The sequence below is a fragment of the Rhodamnia argentea genome, chromosome 5 (assembly GCF_020921035.1).
Source record: "Rhodamnia argentea isolate NSW1041297 chromosome 5, ASM2092103v1, whole genome shotgun sequence".
Classification (NCBI taxonomy): Eukaryota; Viridiplantae; Streptophyta; class Magnoliopsida; order Myrtales; family Myrtaceae; genus Rhodamnia; species Rhodamnia argentea.
Window position 1 is genome coordinate 12,135,036 of NC_063154.1, and position 23,748 is coordinate 12,158,783.

At 41.0% G+C, this 23,748-nt stretch overlaps 2 protein-coding genes and 1 long non-coding RNA gene across 6 annotated transcripts in view; 1 reads left to right on the plus strand and 2 right to left on the minus strand.

The window, feature by feature from the left end:
• LOC115726791 (diaminopimelate decarboxylase 2, chloroplastic-like) overlaps positions 1 to 14,492 on the minus strand; it is a 32,600-nt gene extending 18,108 nt beyond the window's left edge. Inside the window, exon 1 of the mRNA XM_048278485.1 lies at positions 14,459 to 14,492. The gene's annotated coding sequence lies outside the window, so the exon portion shown is untranslated. The remainder of the gene's footprint in view (positions 1 to 14,458) is intronic.
• LOC125314961 lies at positions 14,307 to 14,918 on the plus strand. The gene is made up of 3 exons (XR_007198298.1): positions 14,307 to 14,318; positions 14,528 to 14,768; positions 14,878 to 14,918. It is a non-coding gene; the product is annotated as an uncharacterized LOC125314961 (long non-coding RNA).
• Positions 14,919 to 15,146: 228 nt separating this feature from the next.
• Positions 15,147 to 22,661, minus strand: LOC115726785 (phosphatidylinositol/phosphatidylcholine transfer protein SFH8-like). 4 transcript variants are annotated; one of them, XM_030656818.2, is made up of 15 exons: positions 22,408 to 22,661; positions 22,187 to 22,235; positions 21,224 to 21,527; positions 20,153 to 20,252; positions 19,794 to 20,060; positions 19,620 to 19,697; positions 19,404 to 19,505; positions 19,264 to 19,313; positions 19,043 to 19,142; positions 18,848 to 18,946; positions 18,270 to 18,383; positions 17,896 to 18,028; positions 16,856 to 17,253; positions 15,558 to 15,632; positions 15,147 to 15,461 (listed from the first exon to the last, which is right to left on the minus strand). In XM_030656818.2, the coding sequence occupies exons 2-15, from the start codon at positions 22,218 to 22,220 to the stop codon at positions 15,441 to 15,443; spliced, it is 1,875 nt and encodes a 624-aa protein (XP_030512678.1). In that variant the 5' UTR covers positions 22,221 to 22,235; positions 22,408 to 22,661; the 3' UTR covers positions 15,147 to 15,440. The 4 variants fall into 4 exon arrangements, with proteins under 4 accessions (XP_030512678.1, XP_048134441.1, XP_030512679.1 ...); XM_048278484.1 differs by having other exon boundaries at positions 22,403 to 22,661; XM_030656819.2 differs by having other exon boundaries at positions 22,187 to 22,306; positions 22,408 to 22,660.
• Between the last annotated feature and the right edge of the window lie 1,087 nt (positions 22,662 to 23,748).

The window sequence follows — 23,748 nt, forward strand, 5'->3', positions numbered from 1 at the left end:
GGTAACTTTCTCTATACCGTTCCAAGTATTGGATATTCCAAGCGCCTTCACCTTGCTCCCTGGGAAGACCGTGGATTCATGTGTCGGAGCGGTACCTTCCTCTCGCATCAAAAGTTAAAATTTGTGGTCAAGGGTCAATTGATCACCGTCCATGGCGAGACAGGGACATCGGGCCGCTTTAAAAGGGATGGTTCCATACGTCGAACCCTCAAAAGAGGAGGAGCTGAGTTATCACACCTTCGACATTGTATCTGTCATGCATGTGTTACCGGATGCAAAGGTGGCTATACCGAGCTTTCAAAACCCGCAACTATGGCGGGAAAAGTGCTACTCTCGAATGGATTTATTCCGGGTCTTTGGATTAGGGAAATATGGTCGGGAATCCGTAACCCTTTGAATTTGGGCTCAAATGACCACAAGGTTGGTCTGCGGGTTATAGCGGAATAGTGGAAAATAACATAGGTCGAGGCCGAGGTCGAAACAATCGTTATGGAGACCATGGACGCCGTGGGACGCCAAGGTGGCCGTTTCATAGGTACCGATGTATGGAAAGCTAGAGGAAAAATGCTCCTAAACCCTTTATTCGAGGTATTCTCTAAGGGAGGCAAATGGCTGGAAGATGAAGACATCTCTCGAGGATGCAGAGCCGGACTTATTCAACCCGTTCCTGGATAATCGGGTGAACGTGATAATTGAGTGGCCGGACGATGATTTCCCCACCCCCGAGTAAAAGGCTCTTTCGAACTTTATCTTTTAATGCATTTTGATTACTGCATTTGCTTTAAAGCTTTTTGATGTTTTAGCACCTTTGGGTCACATGCCGTGATCCAGGAAGTGCAGATCTTGTATTGTTCTTAGTTGCATTTATTAATGAAAAACATTTCAAATTTGATTACGGACATGTGGAGCAACGGATTGGTCCGATGATGACAATTGATTCTACCATGAAACTTGAGGCCCGATCCGCCATATGATCTAGGATTTTAAACAGCTTTTGAGAACCAGGATGTCCGGAAGATCGTGGACTAGTTCTCCTTTCCTTATCTAAGAAAATTGAAATTTGAAAAATGTTTTCATGATAGGAATCATGCATCCTTCAATTTTATCATCTTTGAATACTAACCTATCATGGTGCATTTCGGGCATGTCATCCCACCCATACATAACAGGTTAATATGTGACTCATATCAGCTCGATGACTATGCATGCGAAGTTGATATAGACGAGGTTGATGTGAGCGATATCAAGAAAGAATGGGATTGTTTCGAAGAATCTAAGCCTCCTATTTTTGAAGAACCTATCATCATTAATTTGGGAGATTCATTGCGTCAAGGAAGTGAAAATAGGAGGACACCGTCGTCGGCGAGATATTTTAAGAATGACGGTGTTACTCAAGGAATATCAAGATATCTTCGCACGGTCGTATCTTGACATGCCGGGTCTAGATCGTGAGATTGTGGAGCATGCTTTGCCCACGGATCCTTCTTGCACACCAGTAAATCAATCACCCGGAAGAATGAATCCCGAATCGGCGGATAAAATCAAGGAAGAGGTGATGAAGCTCCTTAAAGTTGGATTTATCGAGGCTGTCCCATATGCTTGATTGGGTCGCCAATATCGTACCGAGTTAAGAAGAAGGATGGGAGAATTAGAATATGCGTGGATTATCGGGACTTGAACAAAGCTAGTCCCAAGGATGATTTTCCCCTACCGCACATTGATGTGCTCGTCGACGATCTTGCGGGTTTTGAATTGTTCTCCTTTATGGATGGATTCTCGGGATATAATCGGATCATCTTTGAAGGAAAAAGATAAGATCAAGACCTCATTCACTACACAATGGGGAACTTTTTGTTACAAGGTGATGCCATTTGGGTTGAAAAATGCAGGTGCAACATATCGGAGGGCTATGGTGACCCTTTTTCATGATATGATACATAAGGAGATCGAGGTCTATGTGGATGATATGATTGCCAAGTCCAAGCCTGGAGAAGACCATGTTAAAGTGCTGAAGAAGTTATTTGATCGATTGAGAAAGTATAAGCTCAAGTTGAATCCTGCGAAATGCGTATTTGGCGCAAGATCCGGAAAGCTGCTAGGGTTTGTGGTGAGCAGCCGTGGTATTGAAATTGACCCTTCCAAGATTAAAGCCATATGGGAAATAGGAACTCCTGTTCTTGTTAAAGAAGTAAGGGGTTTCTTGGGAAGATTGAATTATATATCCAGATTCATATCCCAACTATCGAAACTTGGCAAAACCCTTCTTCAAGTTGCTAAAGAAAGGTACAAAGGTGAAATGGGATGCGGAATGCCAACAAGCATTTGAGAAGATCAAGGAATATCGGTACAACCTCCCAAGTATTGGTACCTCCTATCCCCGACGTTCCTTTAACTCTATATCCGATCGTTAATGATGAGTCCTTGGGAGCTTTACTTGCCCAAACTAACCCCAAGGATCGTAAAGAGCGGGCCATATATTATTTGAGCAAAAAGTTTACAACATCTCAAGTCAAATACCCAACAGTGGAAAGGACTTGCGTAGCATTGGTTTGGGTCCTCCACAGATTGAGGCGTATACTTTGCATTATCATATAGAGCTGGTCACCGAAAATGACCCCATCAAATACCTTTTGGAGAAGCCAACATTGTTGGGAAAGATGGCTAAATGGCAAATACTGCTTTCGAGTTCGATATCAAAACCTCTCCCCAAAAATCTGTCAAGGGAAGAGCAATCTTGACATGCTAGCCGAGAATCCTCCTAAGGACGTTTCAGAGCAAAACAAGGGAGGTCAAATCCTGAATATATCTGAAGACAAATGGACAATGTACTTTGACGGTGCAGTGAACCTCACTGGATCGTGCAGGGCGGTCCCGATATCCCCCGAAGATCAACATTATCCAGTTTCGGCCAAGTTGGTATTCCCCCGCACCAACAACATTTCGAATATGAAGCTCGCATACTAGGATTACAATTGGCTATCTCATTAAAGGTGAAGAAGCTACTTGGTATACGGAGATTCCATGCTAATCATTTTACAAACTCAAGGGGAGTGGAAGACAAAGGATCCCAAGCTTATTCCTTATCATAAATACCTCGAAGAGCCGATCCAACACTTTGAGGAGATTACTTTCGAATATTCTGCCGAGAACTCGGAACCATTTTGCTGATGCTTTGGCCACATTATCGGCCATGTTACAAGTGCAAAATGGTCTTGAGATAGAACCGTTAAGGATTGACATCCTTGAGCAACCCGCATCTTGCATGGTCATTGAAGAAGAACCCGATGAGGAACCGTGGTATCATGACATCAAGAATTACCTCCGAAGGGCGAATTCCCTTGAACGATCAACGGGAAGATAAAAAGTACATAAGCAAGATGGCATCTAAATTTTTCCTCGGCGGACGGATCCTATACAAGAGATCCTTTGACTCGATCCTGTTGAGGTGCGTGAATTCCAAAGAAGCAAATCTCATTATGAAAGAGATTCATGAAGGGGAATGTGGACCGCATATGAATGGCCACCTCCTCGCCAAGAAGATTATGAGACTCGGGTATTCTTGGTTGACTATCGAGTCGGATTGCAACCAAGCATGTTAGATCCCCGTCATCAATGCCGGGTATACGGCGACAGGATAAATGCGCCGCCAACCGAGCTACATCAAATGTCGAGCCATGGCCATCTCGCATGTGGGAATTGATATGATTGGCCCTATCAACCCAAAGGCCTCAAACGGACATCGCTTTATTTTGGTGACTATTGACTACTTCACTAAATGGATTGAAGCCGACTCATATGCCAATGTCACTCGCGAATAGTGTGGCTAAGTTTATCAAGCGAGATATCATCTCAAGATATGGAGTGCCAAGAGCCATCATTACGACAATGGCTCAAATTTGAACAACAAGGTTGTCGATCAACTATTGGAACAATTTAAGGTACGACACCTTAATTCTTCGCCTTACCGCCCGCAAATGAATGGAGGCGTGGAAGCGGCAAACAAGAACATCAAGAAGATATTGGCCAAAACCGCTGAGAAATATCGAGATTGGCACGAAAGATTGCCATATGCTCTCATGGCCTACCGAACTTCAATTCGTACTTCAACCGGGGCAACTCCTTACTCTTTGGTATACGGTATGGAAGCAGTCCTACCGGTAGAGAGGTGGAAATCCCCTCTTTAAGGATTCTGTCTCAAGTAGGGCTCACGGAAGATGAATGGAGTCGACAGAGACACGAACAATTGAATTTGATTGTGAAAAGCGATTAAGGGCTATCTGTCATGGTCAAAGTTATCGAAGAAAGTGGCGAGCTTTTAACAAGAAGGTTAAACCTAGAAGTTTTGAAGCGGGGATGCTAGTTGTGAAGAAAATGCTCCCAAACGCACAACACCCGGGAGGCAAATTCATGCCAAATTATGAAGGCCCCTATGTGATTCGGAAGGTCTTATCCTGGGGAGCTCTTATACTTGTAAACATGGATGGAGAAGAATTGGCAAGTCCAGTGAATTCGGATGCCGTGAAGAGATATTTTCCTTGAAATAAATTGAGCTTCGGAGCGGTTGATGAGCGAGATATGAGTCACATGAAAATTTTGCATTTGCATGACATCTCGCATACATGCATTTGCATACGTTTGTATTTTGTAGGTGGACTGGGAATCATGAAGAACTTTGCAGAGCAACCGATCAAAACAGGGAAGTTATACGTTACTTTGGATCACGGATTTTGAATATCTTGGACTAATTGTTTCCTTTTGTTCTTTACAGAAACAGGAGTCGACACCCGAAAGAGGAGACAGGAGTCAACATCCGAAGGAGATAAGAAGAAATCACTTCGGGATTTGAAAATTTGAATATCTTGGACTGATTGTTTCCTTTTGTTTTTTACGGAGACAGGAGTCAACGTCCGAAGGAGACGAGAAGAAATCGCCGGAACTTAAAATTTTGAATACCTTGAACCGATTGTTTCCTTTTGTTTTTACGGGGACGAAGCCAATATTTGAAGAAGACAGGTTTGAGGTTCTCTTTCTTTACAAAGAATTTTCATACGCCGTCGTGCTTGAAATTGAAAAAACTTGGAATTATAGAGCCACAAGGCCCTTTCAAAGAAATATTCCTTACAAATTACGAAACATCTTTTGAATATTATCTTTGATGAGAACATTTGGCAAACGATGAATTTTGACGAAAACGCCCGAGTTTCTATAAAAGGGCATGCTTTGAAAGCTTTTCAAAAGAATGATCCTTCAAATGAAAAGAGGCAAACTTTGTCCTTAAACACGTCCCCGACACACTTGAGTGATGAGTGAGAGTGATGGAGCGAAAGAGCTTAATTTTGGGACGTAGGGATCATTCGCGGTGATTACATGGATTAAAATGATGAAAGGCATTTCCATTTCAAAATTATCCATACACATTTGTATCCCTTGATAACCACTCGAGCGAAAGGGAGAATTTTATGAATATAACCCTGTCAAGAACCACCCCACAATGGGGCATATTTGGAGGTTCATTGGATGATTCCTTGGAGAAAAGGTCGGGTAAGACTTTATTGTACTTGACTCGCATCAATCTTTTTGTGATTAGCTTCGGGTGATTTCGGCAAAGACTTGGAACACCTCAAAGTGAAGAAAAGCATTTCATCTCTATATCCCAAACACTTACCCTTTGAAAAGCCAATTTGAGCCTTTGAATATTCATTTCTAAACCCTTGTTGGTGATCACCCCCCCACACTGGGGCAAAGCAAAGGAATTACCAGCAATGAATCAAAAAGCATGATCGGAAGAATTTTGATGCTGGTCTCAAAAGAACCGATCGGTGCGAAAATGATGAAGAATGAAAGGGCTAGAAAAAGCAAAGTGCCTGGTAAAAGCAAGGCCAAAGCCCATGAAAAGAGCATCCCGAAAAGGGGCAAATCCTAAAGAAAAATCATTAAGATGAAAAGAGGAAAATCCTCAAAATCAATTGGAAAAAGAATGATTGTGAATCTTCGCAAAAGGCAAATGAAAGCTGGAGAAATGTCAAGGTGATCACCAAAGTTCACCCTCTTTTGAAAATATGGCCGTTCTTAAAGAGCCCACCTTAAACCAAAATACAACCTCGTCACCGAACTTTTCGATCTAAGAGGTGTTTCGAGGTTAATGCAAGAAATCATACGGGAAGCTACCGCTTAAAGAGGTAAGTACAATCCTGTCTTATCATGACTTCAGGGTTCTTGACTTGTAGACCCGAAGAAGCTATTTCGGATCAAAATTCATTTCTAAACTTCAAAATGAATATCCTTTGAAAAGCCTTTGACCCGGCCCGAATTACGGTCCCTTTTAAAATGCCTTCTACGATTAGTCGATTGTATGAATCTCGAATGATCCCGAAACCTCGAGGTTAGGTTTCCTGTGAGCCGATTTGAATTTTTAAGAAAAGCCTTCCTAAATGGTGAGAAGCCCTCTTGGATGAAGGAAAATCCTTTTGAAAATTTTTTAAAACAACCTTTTTGAAGAACACTCGGGATGTGTCATTCAAAGTCCATCCCCAGATGGAGATTTGAAATTGTGATTGGAGACATTTCCCTCACAAATACACTTTGAAAATTTGTCTAGAATTCTTGAATTTTTTCCAAGAACTTAAAGTTGTCATACTAATGATGTTTGATTGAACTTTCTGCGGGTTCCTGGTGACCCCAAATCCTCGGAAAAGTTGCATTCTAAAGATTTGATTAACTTGGATTTTTGCGGGTCTTTTGGCATCCCCGGGTCCTCGGATCCTCTCGCTTATTTGAAAATTTGAAATAGGGTTTGAGCTCCGTAGGTACACTAGTCAACCTAGGTCCTCGGATGGCACCCTCTCGGACGGTTAGTAGTTGGAGAGACGAAAACCGATCTGCTTATTTGAAAATTTGAAATAGGGTTTGAGCTCTGTAGGTACACTAGTCAACCTAGGTCCTCGGATGGCACCCTCTCGGACGGTTAGTAGCTGGAGAGACGAAAACCGATCTCGCTTATTTGAAAATTTGAAATAGGGTTTGAGCTCCGTAGGTACACTAGTCAACCTAGGTCCTCGGATGGCACCCTCTCGGACGGTTAGTAGCTGGAGAGACGAAAACCGATCTCGCTTATTTGAAAATTTGAAATAGGGTTTGAGCTCAGTAGGTACACTAGTCAACCTAGGTCCTCGAGATGGCACCCTCTCGGACGGTTAGTAGCTGGAGAGACGAAAACCGATCTCGCTTATTTGAAAATTTGAAATAGGGTTTGAGCTGCGTAGGTACACTAGTCAACCTAGGTCCTCGGATGGCACCCTCTCGGACGGTTAGTAGCTGGAGAGACGAAAACCGATCTCGCTTATTTGAAAATTTGAAATAGGGTTTGAGCTGCGTAGGTACACTAGTTAACCTAGGTCCTCGGATGGCACCCTCTCGGACGGTTAGTAGCTGGAGAGACGAAAACCGATCTGCTTTTTAGATGGTGAGTCCCCGCATGGAGGATAGCCAATCTTTTTAAATAGGTGAAACCCCTTTGTTACAAGGGTGAACCTCCCCCTCGACGGTTAGTATTTGGAGAGACGAAAGCCGATCCGCTTTTTAGATGGTGAGTCCCCGCATGGAGGATAGCCAATCTTTTTTAAATAGGTGAAACCCCTTTGTTACAAGGGTGAACCTCCCCCCTCGACGGTTAGTAGCTGGAGAGACGAAAGCCGATCCGCTTTTTAGATGGTGAGTCCCCGCATGGAGGATAGCCAATCTTTTTAAATAGGTGAAACCCCTTTGTTACAAGGGTGAACCTCCCCTTTCAGACGGTTAGTAGGTTGGAGAGACGAAAGCCGATCTGCCCCCTTTTTAAATGATGAATCCCTAGTGGATAGTCAAACCCATTTTAAATAGGTGAAACCCCTTTGTTACAAGGGTGAACCTTCCTTCCAAATCTTCAAACCACCACTCGACATCATACGGACGGCCGACCATTGCAAATCTCGTCGCGCCATTCACGGGTAATTCCATACACTCGAATCTTTCAACCTCGGATCGACAAATCTCAAACCATAGACAGGTGAGCTACGGGTAAGTCTCTCTCTTCTCATTTCTCTTTCACATAAAATGAGCATGAACCGAAATAATTCCCCACGGAGTCGGAGCTTAAAGCTGCGAAGGTAAAGCAATCGAATGTCAAAGACTTATTTTCTTTAGATTTTTCCCCAGCGAGTCGATTAAGGATCCAGGTGTCACCTTGTCTTTGAAAGCAACCTCTAACCGAGATTACTTTCAAAGAGGGGCATTGTTGACACCGAATTTTTAGTCGGTTTTCCTTTAGTTTTATTTTCCAAAATTCATTAAAAATTCACAAAAAATCAAAAAATTAAAAAAATCAACATTGGAAGCCTTGGCCAAGCTTAAGGAACCAATTTGGAACAAAAAATAATTTTTCATATTTCTCGCATTTTTTTAATATTTTCGAAAATAGGAAAATACTTGAAAAATTCATAAAAAATACTTTTCGAGGTCGCAAAAATACATAAAAATGTTCAATATTTTTATTTTAATTCCCTTTTAATATTGACCTCAATAAAAATCAAAAATTGAGTTTAATCTTAGGTGTTTCTTCACAACGCCTAAGGTTGAATTTGCACAAAAAATACCAATTGAGTCTCTTTATTTGCAATTTTTGCACATTTGTTGTCTAGACATTCAATTGCAGTCCCTTTGAACTTTAATTTGATCAATTCCACCCTCAATTGCACGAATTGCACGAATTAGGCAAAATCCCCAAAATATTTTCAATTTAGTCCCTCAATCGGTCAATTTTTGAAATTACTTTTAATTGAGGGACTATCATTGCAAAATCGGACTGTCACCCTATGTTTTCATGCATTCTAAATCGATTGGAATGGGTTTCAGGATCCAATTTGGTCAAATTGACACTCAATTGAACATTTCCCCAATTTGGGATTTTAGAAAAATTTGGGGTTTTTGTGCAAATTGATAAGAAATTTTGGGCGAAATTGCATTTCTAGATAATATCCAGGCCCCTAAGTGCAATTTTCAAATTTAATTGCAAAAATTCCAAGTCAATTTTGTTTAATTTTGAAAATTACGCGAAGTTCATTGTGCGAACCGGTTCGGACCGGTCGATCACGGTCGGACCGGTCGAACCGGTCCGGAACAATGCTTCGTCTTCCTCGTAACGCCCGTGCATATGAACAGTGAATGGCATGATTTGGACGATCAAATTGACAGGCCAATTGGTGATAATCGAAGCAATTAATTTAGGCGTTTTGTTCCCCCAGGTTGATACGCGTTGATTGAGCCAAGTATCAAGATCAATGGCCGCCGGAGGAGCTCCGGTGAGCGATCAAAGTCACGGCGACATGAAAAAGTCAACAGCACTGCAAATCAAGTGCAATTCGCGCGTAATTGACATCGCCGGAGCACCAAACGGAGTCCAACGGAATTGCATTCCGTTCTTGACGCCGTTTAGACCATTTGGCACACTTGAGCACGTGCGGAGGAAGCTCGGCCAGCTCACATTCGACGCGCGCAAATTCGAAAGTGGGTATAAATAGGCTGGGAAGCTTCGCGAATGAGAGAGGTTCATTTGCTCGCCCGGGCAATAGAATAGAGATAGAGAGAGAGAGAAAGCGAAGGAGAGCTCACCTTCTCGCCCGAGCGATCGAAGGTTTGAGCTCGGTCAGTGAGTTCTTCGCGAAGGCAATCCAGAGAGAATCGAACCTCGCCGCTACTTCGGGAAGCTTGCCCGAACCTTGGAGAAGCGATCGCGGCCTCTGGATTAGCTCGAAACCTTCAAAATCGGTGAGTCGACTTCTCAAGCTTCTTCTTGTGCAATCATGGCGTCGCATCATCCCGAGCATGATTGTTGCAATTAGTTTGTGCGTTTTACTCCTTGAGCATCACGACCACAATCGCACTTCGTTTTTGCATCGATTTCCCTCGAATCACGCGAGTCGAACCCCCAACCTTGCTCGGTCCGGCCGAACACCGGCCGGGCTATTTCGGACCTTGCGAGCTCGATGCGAGCTCGAGGTAAGTTCACTTACCTCTTATTCGGCTTCGGTGTGATATGATTTGATTGTTATGCTATATCTTTGTGCGTTTGAAGTTCGGTTGTCGCGATTGTGATTGATCCGATTCTCGCGATTTAGTGGATAAAATACTTAGATCTTTGGATATGTTATAGAGGAGGTTCGGGTGAGTTGTTTGGCGTTGGTTTCACGTTATTCCGGCGAGATCTCACCGTCGGATCTCGCCGGAGGGATGTCGGCCGTCCGTTTAGTGGTCGTCGCGAGGAAGAAGAAGAAGGTGACGTGGCGGTCAACGTGGTCGGCGGTCGACGTGTCGGGCGCTGGTTGGTCCAGCTGTCGCCGGCTCGACTCGGCTCGGCCGTTGGCGCGGACGAGCCGAGTCGAGATCTCATCCAACGGCCCGGATTATTAGTTGAGTTTGATTACGGGCCGTTGGATCTTTATTTTTATATTTTTGGATATTAGATATATTAGATTAGAAAATAGAAAATGTAAAACGGTGTCGTTTAATGTAGGCGATTCGGCGTCGTTTTGGCTATAGAATGGATGGACGGTCCGGATCAAGTCTAGGTTAGATCATGACCGTTCATGCATTTAATCGATCCGGCGTCGTTTTAGCAAGAGTAGGACGAATGGCTGAGATGAGATCTAGGTTAGATCTCGGCCGTTCATTCGATAAGCGGATACGTCGTCGTTTTGGTTCCGAAAGATTGGACGGTGCGAGATCGGGTTTAGAATTAATCGCAGCCGTTCATTGCTATAAGTGATGCGGCGCCGTTTAGACTAAGACCCGAAGCGTCGTCGTTTTGATTAGGGTAGAGTCAATGGCTGAGATTGATTTAAGAGTTGATCTCGGCCGTCCATTTCTTTTATATATTTTCGAATAATAGGAAATTAGTTTAGAAAATAAAAAAAATCAAATAAATAGCATACGGCGCCGTTTTAGCCGTAGAGGGGTGCACGAGCGGTCGGACCGGGTTGACCGGCCGTTGACCGGTTTGACCCGGTCCGGTTCATTAATAAAAAATAATAAAAAATAAAAAGAAATTTCCAAAAATCCAAAAAAATTGTAAAAATACTTAGAAAATTCATAAAAATTCCCTGATTTTCACAAAAAATTTCTAAAAATTCCTAGATCGATTCGGGACTCATAAAGTCCGGATCGAAAATTTTTGAGACTTCAAGGGTCGATTAATTTCGATCCGGAAAATTTCCAATATTTTTTAAAAATAAATAAAAATTCCAAAAAATAGAAAAAATTAGAAAAATTCAAGAAAATCACAAAAAATGAGAAATGGCCACATTCAAGCGGCCAAATCGAAATTTTGTGATTTTCGAGTCCCGAACCCCAAAAAATGACCATTCTACCCTTCCGGGCCATTCGCCCCAAATTTTTACCAAATCACCCCGATACCCAAAATTGATTTTTGTGTGGGCCGATAGGGCCATTTTAGACATATCAAACCCCGATTGATTGATTTGATTGCTTGTAATGATTTTGATTGCGCGTTAATTCCTCGATTGTGATTGATTAGGATAGAAAAATCCCATACGTATGAATACTTAGATTTTTAGGACCTACCTCATCTTATATCGCATCTCGCATGAAATCTTAGGTTAGAAAAACAATCAACATCGGTAACCGAAAGGGCGTCAAATATGAAACTTGGCGTAACCAAATCCCCGGACCCAAAATCTCTGGTTTTCGCGGAACCGAACGGTTTCTCCCGACCGCTCGGTAAGGTTTTCCGATCGTACCTTCCAATAAATCGATCGGTGGCGACTCCAAATTGCATGTACATCTCGCACATGCCACCTGACCACACAAGGTCAATTTCGATATTTGAAAAATTTTACCCGACATCGCGATTCGAGTAATGGGTCTTGGGAGAGACTCGCGATCCCCCATATATATGCCTATAAAAGGAGGGATCGGCTCGTTAGCCCTATTCCACCCCGGGAAGGAAATTTCCGGGAGGGTCGCGACAATCTAAAGTTAGGGGTATTTTTTAGCTGAATTTTTTTTTTTTTGGGGGCAGATTGAGACAATAACCTAAAATTGAAAGATTTTTTTACGAAATCAGACCGAGTAACTAATATGAACATTGTCAACACGTGTCTTCGTATGGACACTCGTTAAATAACAAAGCAAAGGAACCTTTTAATTTTTTTATGTTAATTTCCCTTATGATTATCAAGATACTCTCACTCTTTTTTTTTTTCCCTTTTAAAGTTCGACTAAGACACTCAAGGAACACAATCATATCCACATAGTCACTCCTGTGTAGGCTTCTATTACTGGCCGCTGTGTGGAAAACATGGTGAATCGAATTGAGCAACATAGTGCCAAACTCGAACTTGACTCCGTCATGGACTCAAGAAAATTTGACTTGAGCAGTGTAACAATTTATGCTCGAACTTGACTCGAATAGAAGATCGAAATACTCCAACTCGGCTCAACTCAACTCGACTATAATAAAGAACTCGAGCTTGACTTAAAAAGCTCCAATAATGGATATTATGTAACTCTGAATATTTTCAGGTCTAATTTTTATAACTATGAACATTAATGAGAAATTATTAAAAACTTGATTAGACTCGCGAGCCTATCTAGCCGAGTAATCTTGATTCTCAAGTTTGACTCATAAGATACTCAAGCAGTTCGAACTCGAGCTCTCGAAATTGGACAGGTCGACACGAGTAATTCTCGAGTCAAGTCAAGTCAAGTCCCACCTCCCCATGCACATTTTTCCTCCCACCAAAAAATTAAGTAAACTAATAGAAAGAACAAAGGCATTCTACAAAGAAGAAGCAACAAGATTAAAACAAGAAGATGAAGCTATTTTCATTTTTCTTTTCTTTTCCTTTTTTTCATTAGGCAAAATTATTAATGTTGATGATTCCTCAAGATAGAAATGATTGACCCAATACTCGGAATTTGCTTCTGAAATTGGAATGAGGTTCGTTGCTTTTGAACGGAGTGGCTTGCATCTCTCTCTCTCTCTCTCTCTCTCACAAATTTGATTAGTACAGGCTGTTTCCATTATTATCTCAGGGCCCCATTTTGTGAGATTAATTCGGGTCACAATTAAAACTCTCTGCATTCTTCTCGCCTCTCCCCAAAACTCTCTGCATTCTTGTCCAAAAGGTAAGAAAAACCACTTCTCCTTCTTCTTTCACGTCAATTCATTAGCTTATATTGCTTGATCATCATTTCAATTCTTGAATAACTTAGGCAGCTCCTCTAGATTGTCATGCAACATGCTTGATCGATCGAATGTTACGAGCAAAAATCTAATTAGGAGCTCCATGGTGGGTTGTAATTGTTCGCCGAATTGTGACCGTTCACCGAATTGTGACGGACGCAACACTTTTTCTTTACACAAAGAGCGCTGCAATAAGAGTTTTTTTTTTTTTTTTCTTTTTTGTGGGGTTGAATAAGTTTTTTTTACTAGTTTTCAAGTCTTTTTTACAAATGTGTAGGGACTTACACATCCGGCGAAGGTGCCAACTTTGAGCCTCTGGGAGGGAGCGCTCGATTGTCCTGCCCTTATTTTCGGCTGTGCGAACTCTTCGCGAGATTTGATCATGTGGGACTGGGTTCCCGGAGAGCTCGCTTGCTCTGTCTAGCCGGGTACATCTCGTTCTTCTTGCGGAATCTGTTTTTTTTCTTTGTCCCTGAAGCAATTTGATTTGCTTGCAAAGTTCTACATTCCACTTAGGCTCTCAACGTGGTATCCAGTAGTTAAGGTTGTAAGGTACGGTTGATCACCCCATGGAATTAGAAGAGAATGCTTATTCAGGGCAAAAAGATAAATCATAACGGCAAATTAGATTGGATTTGAGTTGTAGATGACCCGTTGAAGATTGAACTTTTCAAATTCTTGATAGCCCGAAAACCACGACTTCTGACCTCCTAAGTTCTCTCTCGTCATTTGATTTTCTGGAAGAGGCAAAGAATGGAGATGCTGATTGAGAATATATTTCCATGTTCTTCGGCGGATCAGAGAGGCACAATGATCTTAACAGTTATAAGATGTGTATTCTTTCACCGCATTCATCATCGTTGACAGCTTGAAGTTTTGATGACAATCCTGATGCCATAAGTAGTCAAGTTAGGTGTGAGCATGTCTACGCTTCGATTTTTCAAAAAAAAAAAAAAAAACGGAGGGAAGTTTGGATTTTGCATTTCAATCATGAAAAAAGGTTTTTTGACCTGTGGAGTATCATTCAGCTTCCTGAGGGTGATTTGCGTCTATCATTTCGCATAGTGGAATGTCGCGGCGGGTTCGATTGCTTGGAATTGTTTTACAAGTACCGGTTTAAAGTCAACCTCGGGTTGTTTTTCGTATTGCTGATGATGCATTTGAGGATGCTTTCTTTTCACTTACTTCTTCCACACCGGACATACAGGACTCGCACAAACTCTGCTTTCTTTTCCCTTCTTCCACACAGGACATACAGGACTCTTCTTTTCACTTACTTCTTCCGCACAGGACATGCAGGACTCACACAACCTCGATACGGAGATCTCCGAGGATGAGAGGAAAACCAAGCTTGGGTCTCCCCAAAGAAGGCGGCAATCAATGCCCCAACCAAGAGGGGCCAAGGAGGCAACAACGTCGTATGACGAAGACATCAATACCGAGGATTCATAGGCAATGAATGTGTTTTGCCAGGTACATATCCCAGAAGAGCTTTTGCCATCTAAACACAACGATAAAATCTCATACTAACGTCGCTTTCTATTTCAGTGATCTTAGTATCCAGGTGTCTCATTTGATTTGTGTGTGATTACGCAGAAGACAAAGCGATACTGAGCACTAATGTTTCCTGTGATCCCCAGATTTTTAAGGGACAGAGTTTGATATTGAGGAGATAAAGCAAATGTAGACCGCATGCTCCGGTGAAGGAATTTGGCACGGACACAATCATGGAGGTAATCATCGACAAGGAGTCGTAATCACAACGCTTATTTCAATCCGCGCTTCTAATTTACCAGGTACTAATAATTGGATTTTTTTCTTAGAACTTTGTTGTCAATATGCAGAGCCTGGAATTTTGTAGGTTATCTAATGCATAACAAAAAGTAACTAGCCAAGACAGATTGCAAAATTCGCCAAACAAACCGATATAAAAGCTTAAATTATGTAGAAATCTTATGTCCCAAGTTTTACTCACCTCACATTGCAAACAAGGAGCTGGGACATATCAAAAGACACGTTTTATGCCCAATAATTCTGCATATATCCTTACAATCTGCGCATACAATCTGCGCATAGACAATCCAGTTTCTCACGCTTGTGTATTCCTCCCATAGTATTAACACGATATGTCCAACACCGTTCAAAGGCGTCCATGAGGAATAACAGAAATCCCCTGGTTCTCTCTCTCCATCAGCAAAACACTCTAGCAGCAAAACTTCTTTTTCTGGTCAACATGCAGAAGTCTAACGTTAGCTCAAGGAAGTACCATCTCTTTTGTCTATTCACAGAAAAGGAAGCAAAAAATAGATCATCAACATACCCGAAATTGCACCTCTCGTTGATGATCTATGTACGCAAGCAGTTCCTCTTGCCTTATCAAGGCCTCATACAGAGCCTGCAAGAAAAGTGAAGCAAACAGTAGGGATGGAGCAATAGTCAGCAAAGGCGCATTTGAGATACCAAGGAAGCTTTGCCCTTTTGACTTATGGAACTATAAGCCACATGCATAATATGGGTTTGGGAAAATACAAAAGCTGAAGTGCATATGTGTGGGAACTACATATGCTCATGTACGTCTGAGGGCAGATGACCATTCTAATTTCTATAGGTTCATCAAGACCTTTAACAGTGCCAACCCATACATACAATCTCATGAAAAAGCACCCATAGTTCATTGATGAACTCATGCACAAGCTAACATGTCATGTAAGACATACATCAAAATATATTTTTCATTACTTTATAAATTGAATTTCTTAGCCAATGGAAGATGTTTGAGTTCTTACTAGAAGCAATTTTCTAGATAAACAGTAACAACATCATAAATGTTTATAAACAAATTTACGATTAAAATAGAGAGAAGTAATTATCACTCAAGTACAGAGATAACAAAATAATATCTTCACCGTACTCTTCTTTTACTGTTTTACACTATAGAAGAGGCTGCGTATGGCTTGCCTGCTTACGAGCAGTGAATGCTGAAAGGATAAGCATACATGCTCCACCATATACGAGAATTTCCTCAAACAAAAAGACTTGAGCAATAAATGTAATGTCTAGTATTTGAGTGATGCTACAATATTATTATAGCATCACAAGAAAGGACAAGCATCAGTTGTTAAGGGTCATTACCAGGAAATATATATATATATATATATATATATATAATTTCATCATTTTTAGGAACCCAATATAGTGAGGCGGCAAACAAAATGCCATAGAATGCACCAATGGCAAGATTTCTAAACAGTAAAAATGCAAAAATATTCCAAGGATCAATCACCATATACCTTCATACTCAAGCAGGATGAACTACATGAAGCAAGAGAGAAACCAATTACTAGTATCAATGACGATTTATTTTGATAGCGTAAACCCATTAATAGTTGCTTTTCTTTCTTCTTTGCTTTCTTTTTTTCCCCCCTTAACTTCAGCCTAAGATCGAAGGCTGAATTTTAAACCACTGCTTTAGATAAAATAAAAACAGAAGATCACGATATTGCTAAAATGAAAAGTATTAACACAATGTGATAATGATGACACATGAAAGAATCCCCCCAAAGAAAAGGGCACAAACAAGAAGAGAAGTGAATTCTTTACTAAAAATAACAAGAGTACCTTTTTTGTAGCAATTAGTTCTGCTTCTAAGGCATCAACACGGCAAACGGCAGCATTAAGCAATTCCTCTTTCTCATAGGGCATTTCGGATGGCTTCGCTTTAAGTGTATCGACCTTCTCCTCCAGTTCACCCAGTCTTTTCATTACAGAGGAGAGGAGATCTGCCTCAGTAAATGAAGGAGTAGGTGATGGGGGACGGAACTCTTCCTTCTGAGTACTATCAGGAGCAACTTCAGAAATATTCTGGTCAACATCAAGCGGTGTGCTGGGAAGCTTAACACGGTGTGTAATTGATCGGAGGAAAGCAATAAGAGTTATGAAGAAGGCCATAACAGCTAATGAAGTCCGAGCACGAAGCCCTTCTGGTGTCTTTGGAGGTTCTGGCTGGGCTACAGTCCCTGAATCATGGGTATTCAAATCATTTACTTGATTTTATCAAACAAGACCCTAAAATACTTGGAAGAGAAGTGATTGTAAATCACAGATTGGTCAGCATTATCAACAACAATACATGCTTGACATGCGTATGGAAAACTTGAAGAATTCAGAACCTGCCCAGTGGGAAGTCCTCAGCTACAAGCATAGATTTCATTCCTAAAAGCATACATCAAGAACAGGAATCCTCTCTAATGTGGTAGGTCATCACCAGTTCCTGGTCTCCACAGGTCGAAGAAGATTGAGAAGCAAAAACATAATTTGCTTCTTCCTTAAAAATAAGAAAACCATATATAGTTCCTGAGCTAAATTTATTTTCGTTGAGTAGGCACAGCTTTGAGCCCTCACAGCTGTGGATATCATCCATAACAAGGATTCTAACAAGAATTAGCCACTGCCAGGATACACTAGGTGACAGAAGCAATTAACCAGGATCTTTGCAAGTTCAGTTTACCCACCACCTGTGTCTCATAATCTAAGTCTAACTCGTCATCTGACATAGTATAAGAAGGAATAGCCAGTTGTTAGTTTGCCCTCAAACCAGTACTCTTTGCTTTCTGTTTCAGCCGCTGGGTTTACATAAAAAGGAGAGCAGAGAAGCTAACCTTTAGAAGCAGAAGGCCTCTGAAGGGTTGATTGCTTCTTCCAACCAGCATCAACTGCCTTATCAACCATGGGCACATATTCATCATACCCTGAGAATGTTCCAGCATAGCTTGCCTTTCCAGTTGCCTTAGCCTATACATTGGAACACATTGTAAATGAAAGCCAGAAGCCAAAACTACAGCTACTCTTAAAAAGCAGTAACTCGTGATACAATAATACACAGCTTGGAAATTTACAAAACATCACAACTCATCAAGAAATATTAGATTCATTAAACATTTAACTAAAGCTTTATGGAGCTTCATAATACAAGTCAAACCAACACAATAGCTAAAAAATAATTAACTGCGTATTCAAAACAGTAAGAACTCACTTCTTCTCGAACAGGAGTCAACCGAAGATGAGAGAAACTCTTCATTGCTTTTGGGGAAGCAATATCTTCAGCTTCAGATCCTGATTCAGCAGTCGATGTATCACTCCCCTTAACCTGAACCAAATCATGAAAGAACAATTATAATCTTACTTGCATTAAATATGATGCCAATATTTAATGCATTTATCATTGTCTAAGTTAAGGAGCAGGACATGCTGCCTACATTCATAACTTAATACTCTTAAACTCACCACAGAAAGGTCTAAAAGCTAAATAGAGGTTCCTCAGAATTATCAGAGATCTTTAGCATAGAAAGACAGAGTTTGAAGCGGCATGTTGTACTAATTGTGACTCTACTACTAAAATGAGTATCCCCCCCATAAATGAAGACTCTTTACCAGGACTTTATATCTTACCAAAAGTTTTATATCATCCAACACATTATTATTAAAAACAAAGGGCAGAGCTGCAAAATAAGCACATCCCCATCTCAAATACACTGTGTTGCACGTAGCTACGACATCCTTGGAATTCTCATGCATGTGTTTAAGGCAGAATAGAAATAGAGAAGAACTAACCATTGGACACCCTGGCTTAGCATAAGCAATGACCTTCCCCTCACTATTCAAAACCTTAACAACCTGTCTGGGTCGTCGTGCTTTACCACTTAAAACCACCTGTAAAGAGTCACTACATGAGGCCTTACCATATAAACTAAAGCAAGGTATGCAGTTTAAACCTTTAAATGACAAAGGACTCAAACCATTATATACCTTCAATATATCTGGGTTTTTCCATGGCCCCTTGTCAGATCGAAGACAACCACCCTGATCAGCGCAGGTGCAGGTGCCACCTAGAAATTCTGGCAACTCACTGTGCATAGGGAAATTGAGCATGCAGAAATATAAACATAAAAAGTCAGAAGAAGTGTGGTGAACATTTGGTGTGCATGTGGTTTCTTACACCAGGTTTAACAGTAAAGGCCTATACTTACCTGGCATCAATTATCTCAAGCAACTTGCTCTGATACTTGTTTCCAAGAACCTACAATTTCCCAAAAAGTTAAAATAAAGACTGGAAAAAGATCGACACACACTGAAAAGCTGGAAAAAAAAAAAAAGAAATACAGCGTACATGTATCTTGCTAGTAGTTTTTGGATCCAGAAATGACTTAACAGTATTCCACAGCAGCTTAAATCCAGGACCAGCATTGATGATGAACATTTGGAAGAGAGTCTGCAGCAATTGAAGTTCCAAGCAAATAAGAATCAAGCAACGTCCTCAGATTCTTGCAGTGCACATCACAAAATTATATGGACATTTGAATTTAAAGGATATTGAGATATGTACCTCCGGGTAGTTGTCACTATCAATCTTCTGAAGTCGCATAATGAGTTCTCGTGCAGATTTAGTGAAGTTCTTGAAGCCCTGAACAAACACCGGGAAAAAATGTAGAGAATGGATCATGAAATGCACCATATAGACACCCTTGATGTATAAGGTAATAATGACAAGTAAACATACCACGCCTTGCACATCTAAAATGGTTGTGCTCGAATCTATGTGCCTCTTTGCAGCTATCGTACAAGCTGGAAACTTGACAGCAAAGCTTCTCTCAAATTCTTTCACATGATATCTAATATATCGATCAAGAGTCGTGACTTGCATAAGCTTGGCAGGATCAACTTTTCCCAGTCTTTCAATGTAAACTGGTCTTCCCTCTTTATCCACACCATGATATCCATGAGGGTAATACTTCAGAACTTCATCCAACTCTTTAAATTCAAAATCCTGAAAACAGGCATCATTGGCGTCAGTGAAAATCAAAAACCAATTACCAAGGCACTCAAATAATCATATTAGTAACTGTCAACTAAAATAACCTCTGTAATAGTGTCAACACCAAAATCCTTTCTCCACTGAAGCATGTCAGCCCACATGTGCTTTGCCTTTTCATTATCAAATTTTCTTGCCTTCAAGAACCTAAAAGATTCCAACATGTCCAAATAATGTGAGAAAGAAAACGTGATGCATAGAAGATTGATTCTGTAGAATCACAAAGATATGCCAAAAAACATACCCACAAACGAAATGCCACAGCTCATATGAGGTAACTATTAGCATTTTCCACGCATCGGAAAGAACAAATAAGTTTGGCACATGCAGAAAAACCAAAGCAGAAAAGGAAACATCTTATAATAACCTGCTATACCGAAGGAGCTAAGACTGCTACCCACAAGATTTACACCTAGAAGCTATGAATATGTTCTTCCAATTTAGACATGAACTGTCAAAGCTTGTTTGGTTTTACTTTAGAAGAAGAAAACTTGCTTTACTTCCCAAATTTGAAGACGAAAAAGAAACAAATCTCCGAAATTATGAAAAACTACATAAAAATCTACACGTCAAAATTTGTATATTTTTTAAGATATCCGGTGTTTAGCACTAAATATAATAAGAACTGTGAGAGCTGCAAGCAAAGGCAAAAGGTCAAAAGTGAAAAAAGCACTGTAAGTCTAGCACATGTCTAATACTAACCATCTAACAATATGTATCTTCAAAGACTTGATTTTCTGGAAAGCATACACTGTGACACAAGCATCTTAACCAGCATATGGATGAATTGTAAAACCATATGAAGATGCCATAGTTTATAGAAATCTAACGGAATAGAGCCAGAATCTCATTGAAAGGAAGTGCCCCTAAATACTGAGAGAACCAACTTCAGCCAAATGCTGGCAGGGGAAACAGAAAAACCTATAACGAGCTGGTTAAGTTACCGATGCCTATTTCACCACCAACAAAAACAGCACGGTCCAATCAGATAGAAAGCACCAAGAGAAATGAATGAAAAGCCAGATATGGTTATTTATCAGCTCGATACACAGAGAAAGGGTTTAAACAGCATAAATCATTCGCATGCAAAATGGTAAATATAGGACAAACAGAAATACCGTAACATCATGTGATAATCATCATGGGTCTCTGGCAGCAATTCATCCAAAATCAGTTCCTGTCGAAATGCATCAACTGCCCGTAGCTCTTCTACATCCCGAACATCCTCAATGGAAACAGAGCTAACTCTACCATCACTTTTCCTTCTACTGCTCTTTTTCTTCAAGGAATGTTTGAACTTCGTGGACGCATTTATCGCCTTCTTCTTGAGGGAACCAATTCTAGTCCTCCTCTCATCTTCAGAGTTTTCAAAGTCGGATTTCCTCTCTCTTTTTTCATCACTACCATAAAATCCCTCAAAGCCTGAAATTAGAGTCATTTTACATACAGATTAAAATTTTTAACTGACACAAGAAAAGGCAGACCCAGCACTATCTATAAAGAATGAATTTACTCCAGCAAAACATAGTTCCAAAGACTGGACACTTCTTGGTGCAAATCCAACTAGAGGATTAAACAATTAACTCCACAAACGAGTATAAACAAACCCAACACTCAGAGACGTGAGCTCTTGTAAAACAACAAAATTAAACATACTCAACTTCCATTCCCCTTTAAAAGTAAAAGTACAGGGCAGAACACACAACCAAACAGGCGGCAACCATCTGGCCAAAATAAAATAAAATAAAAAACAGGCGGCAACCATCAAGTGAAGGATTGCATGAACTAAAACTGCAGTCACTCCCTTCAGCCTAATACAGGCCAACACTAGTCCGCATGATACTATCAGAGGACCAAAATTGCAAAAATGTCGGTCAAGGGCAAGCATTCCCTTCTTTTCTCTCAAATGCAGCACAATCAAACCGACCAAAACGCCAGCTATACCCTAGAGCCTACCCACCCGACGAACAGACACAGTCACCCACCATTCCGAACCCCACTCAGCAAACAGCAACCACCACAGAACAGAACCAAAACACATCGAACGGGAACTCGAAAATCGCAAGAATTGTACTACTCACAAGGCCTCGCGAATCGATCCAGTGGGCCCGACATCTCCAAAGCAAACCCCTGCGACCAAGAAATGCCCAAGATCAATTTCGCAGCCGCGCGAGCTCAATCGGAACCCCAGGTCAGAAACCCTAGAATCAAATCCCACAAACGGTGAACCGCACAGCGCAGAGAGCAAAAAGAAACAACAGCGAGCGCGTTCCCAGTGAAGAAAAGAACGCCGTCACTTCACCTCTGCAACGAGTACTGGAATCGCGGATCACGAGGAAGATCGGACGACCATAAATGCGATTCGTGCTACCAGAGATTTTCCTCCGACGGATCTGCGATTTTCCTGGGTTTTCCTCGGTGCCACCGATGAGATAAATCAGCTCCTAAAATAAATTAACCCAAAATAAAGAAGAGAGAGAATTTATGGCCGTTAATCGTCGGCCAAGAAGAGAGAGATCTGAGAGCGAGGGAGGAGAGAGAATATCAGAGAAGAAGGTATGGGACGGAAAGGTGGAGAGAGCTCGGAGAGAGAGAGAGGGGGGTGTGAGGTGGGACCCAGGTCTGCGAATGAGACGTCGACACGTGGAGGTCACACCGATGGGTCGAGCGTGCCGGCGGTGAGAGGGGGAGCGTGGTTGACCTGGCCACCGCGGGTTTTGAGTCTTTTGACGTTTTGTGGATAATTGGGTAATGATTTGGTCACCGCCGGTGAGAATTTTAACGGTACAGCGGTGTTTCAATGGTCTCTTGGTTTCGCTCCATGCGTGCACGTGGTCGTTTGGAATTTGGGAGGAATTTTCCCGGAGAAAAAAATTTAATCATTTCTCCGTCCAGACAAAATAAAAACTTTTAATTGATTCCAAATATCAATTTTTTTTTTGTGGGCTGTCTGATCAATGTTTAACAGACCGCTGAAACTAATTATCGAGCAGGAATTTGAGAAAAATTGACAATTGAAAAAGGATCTTGTTAACGAAATAAGGAAATACTGTTGTTGCCAATCCACTAAAATATTTCTAATTAAAAATAACAGAGAAAACGGGATAGAAAGTATCAAAACATTCCCCATTTAGTACTTGTATCAAAATCGATTAAAGTCTTCTTAAATTGAATCTGCTTAACGAGTATTTCGAATACATCCGTTGATAGAAATCATTTTTCGTTAATTCGATCCTTTGTTACCTTATGATGAAGATATATAATTTGCTTCCAAAAAAAGAAATAATTCCCATGTTTGTGACTTTTCACACCCCAAACCAAATCTCTTCAAAAAAATAAAGATAAAAAATTCTGCTCTTGGAAAAGCTTGCCATCATAAAATCGGTCAAGGTGTGCCGGTCAAACCATCCAACGCCCGGGGGGATCCAAGGGCGCCCTAATCGAAGCTACTTTGCTCATAAGGAGAAAAATGTCCAAAAAATCTTAATATATTGCACTTTATAAATTCAGTCTTAAATATTTTAATTTTGTTAGTTCAGTCATGAACATTTCACATTTTGCCGTCCTACGTAGCATTTGACGAGGAAAATTTTAAATAATATCTTAATAATTTTTTGTATTTTTGTATTTATTTTTCCTTTTA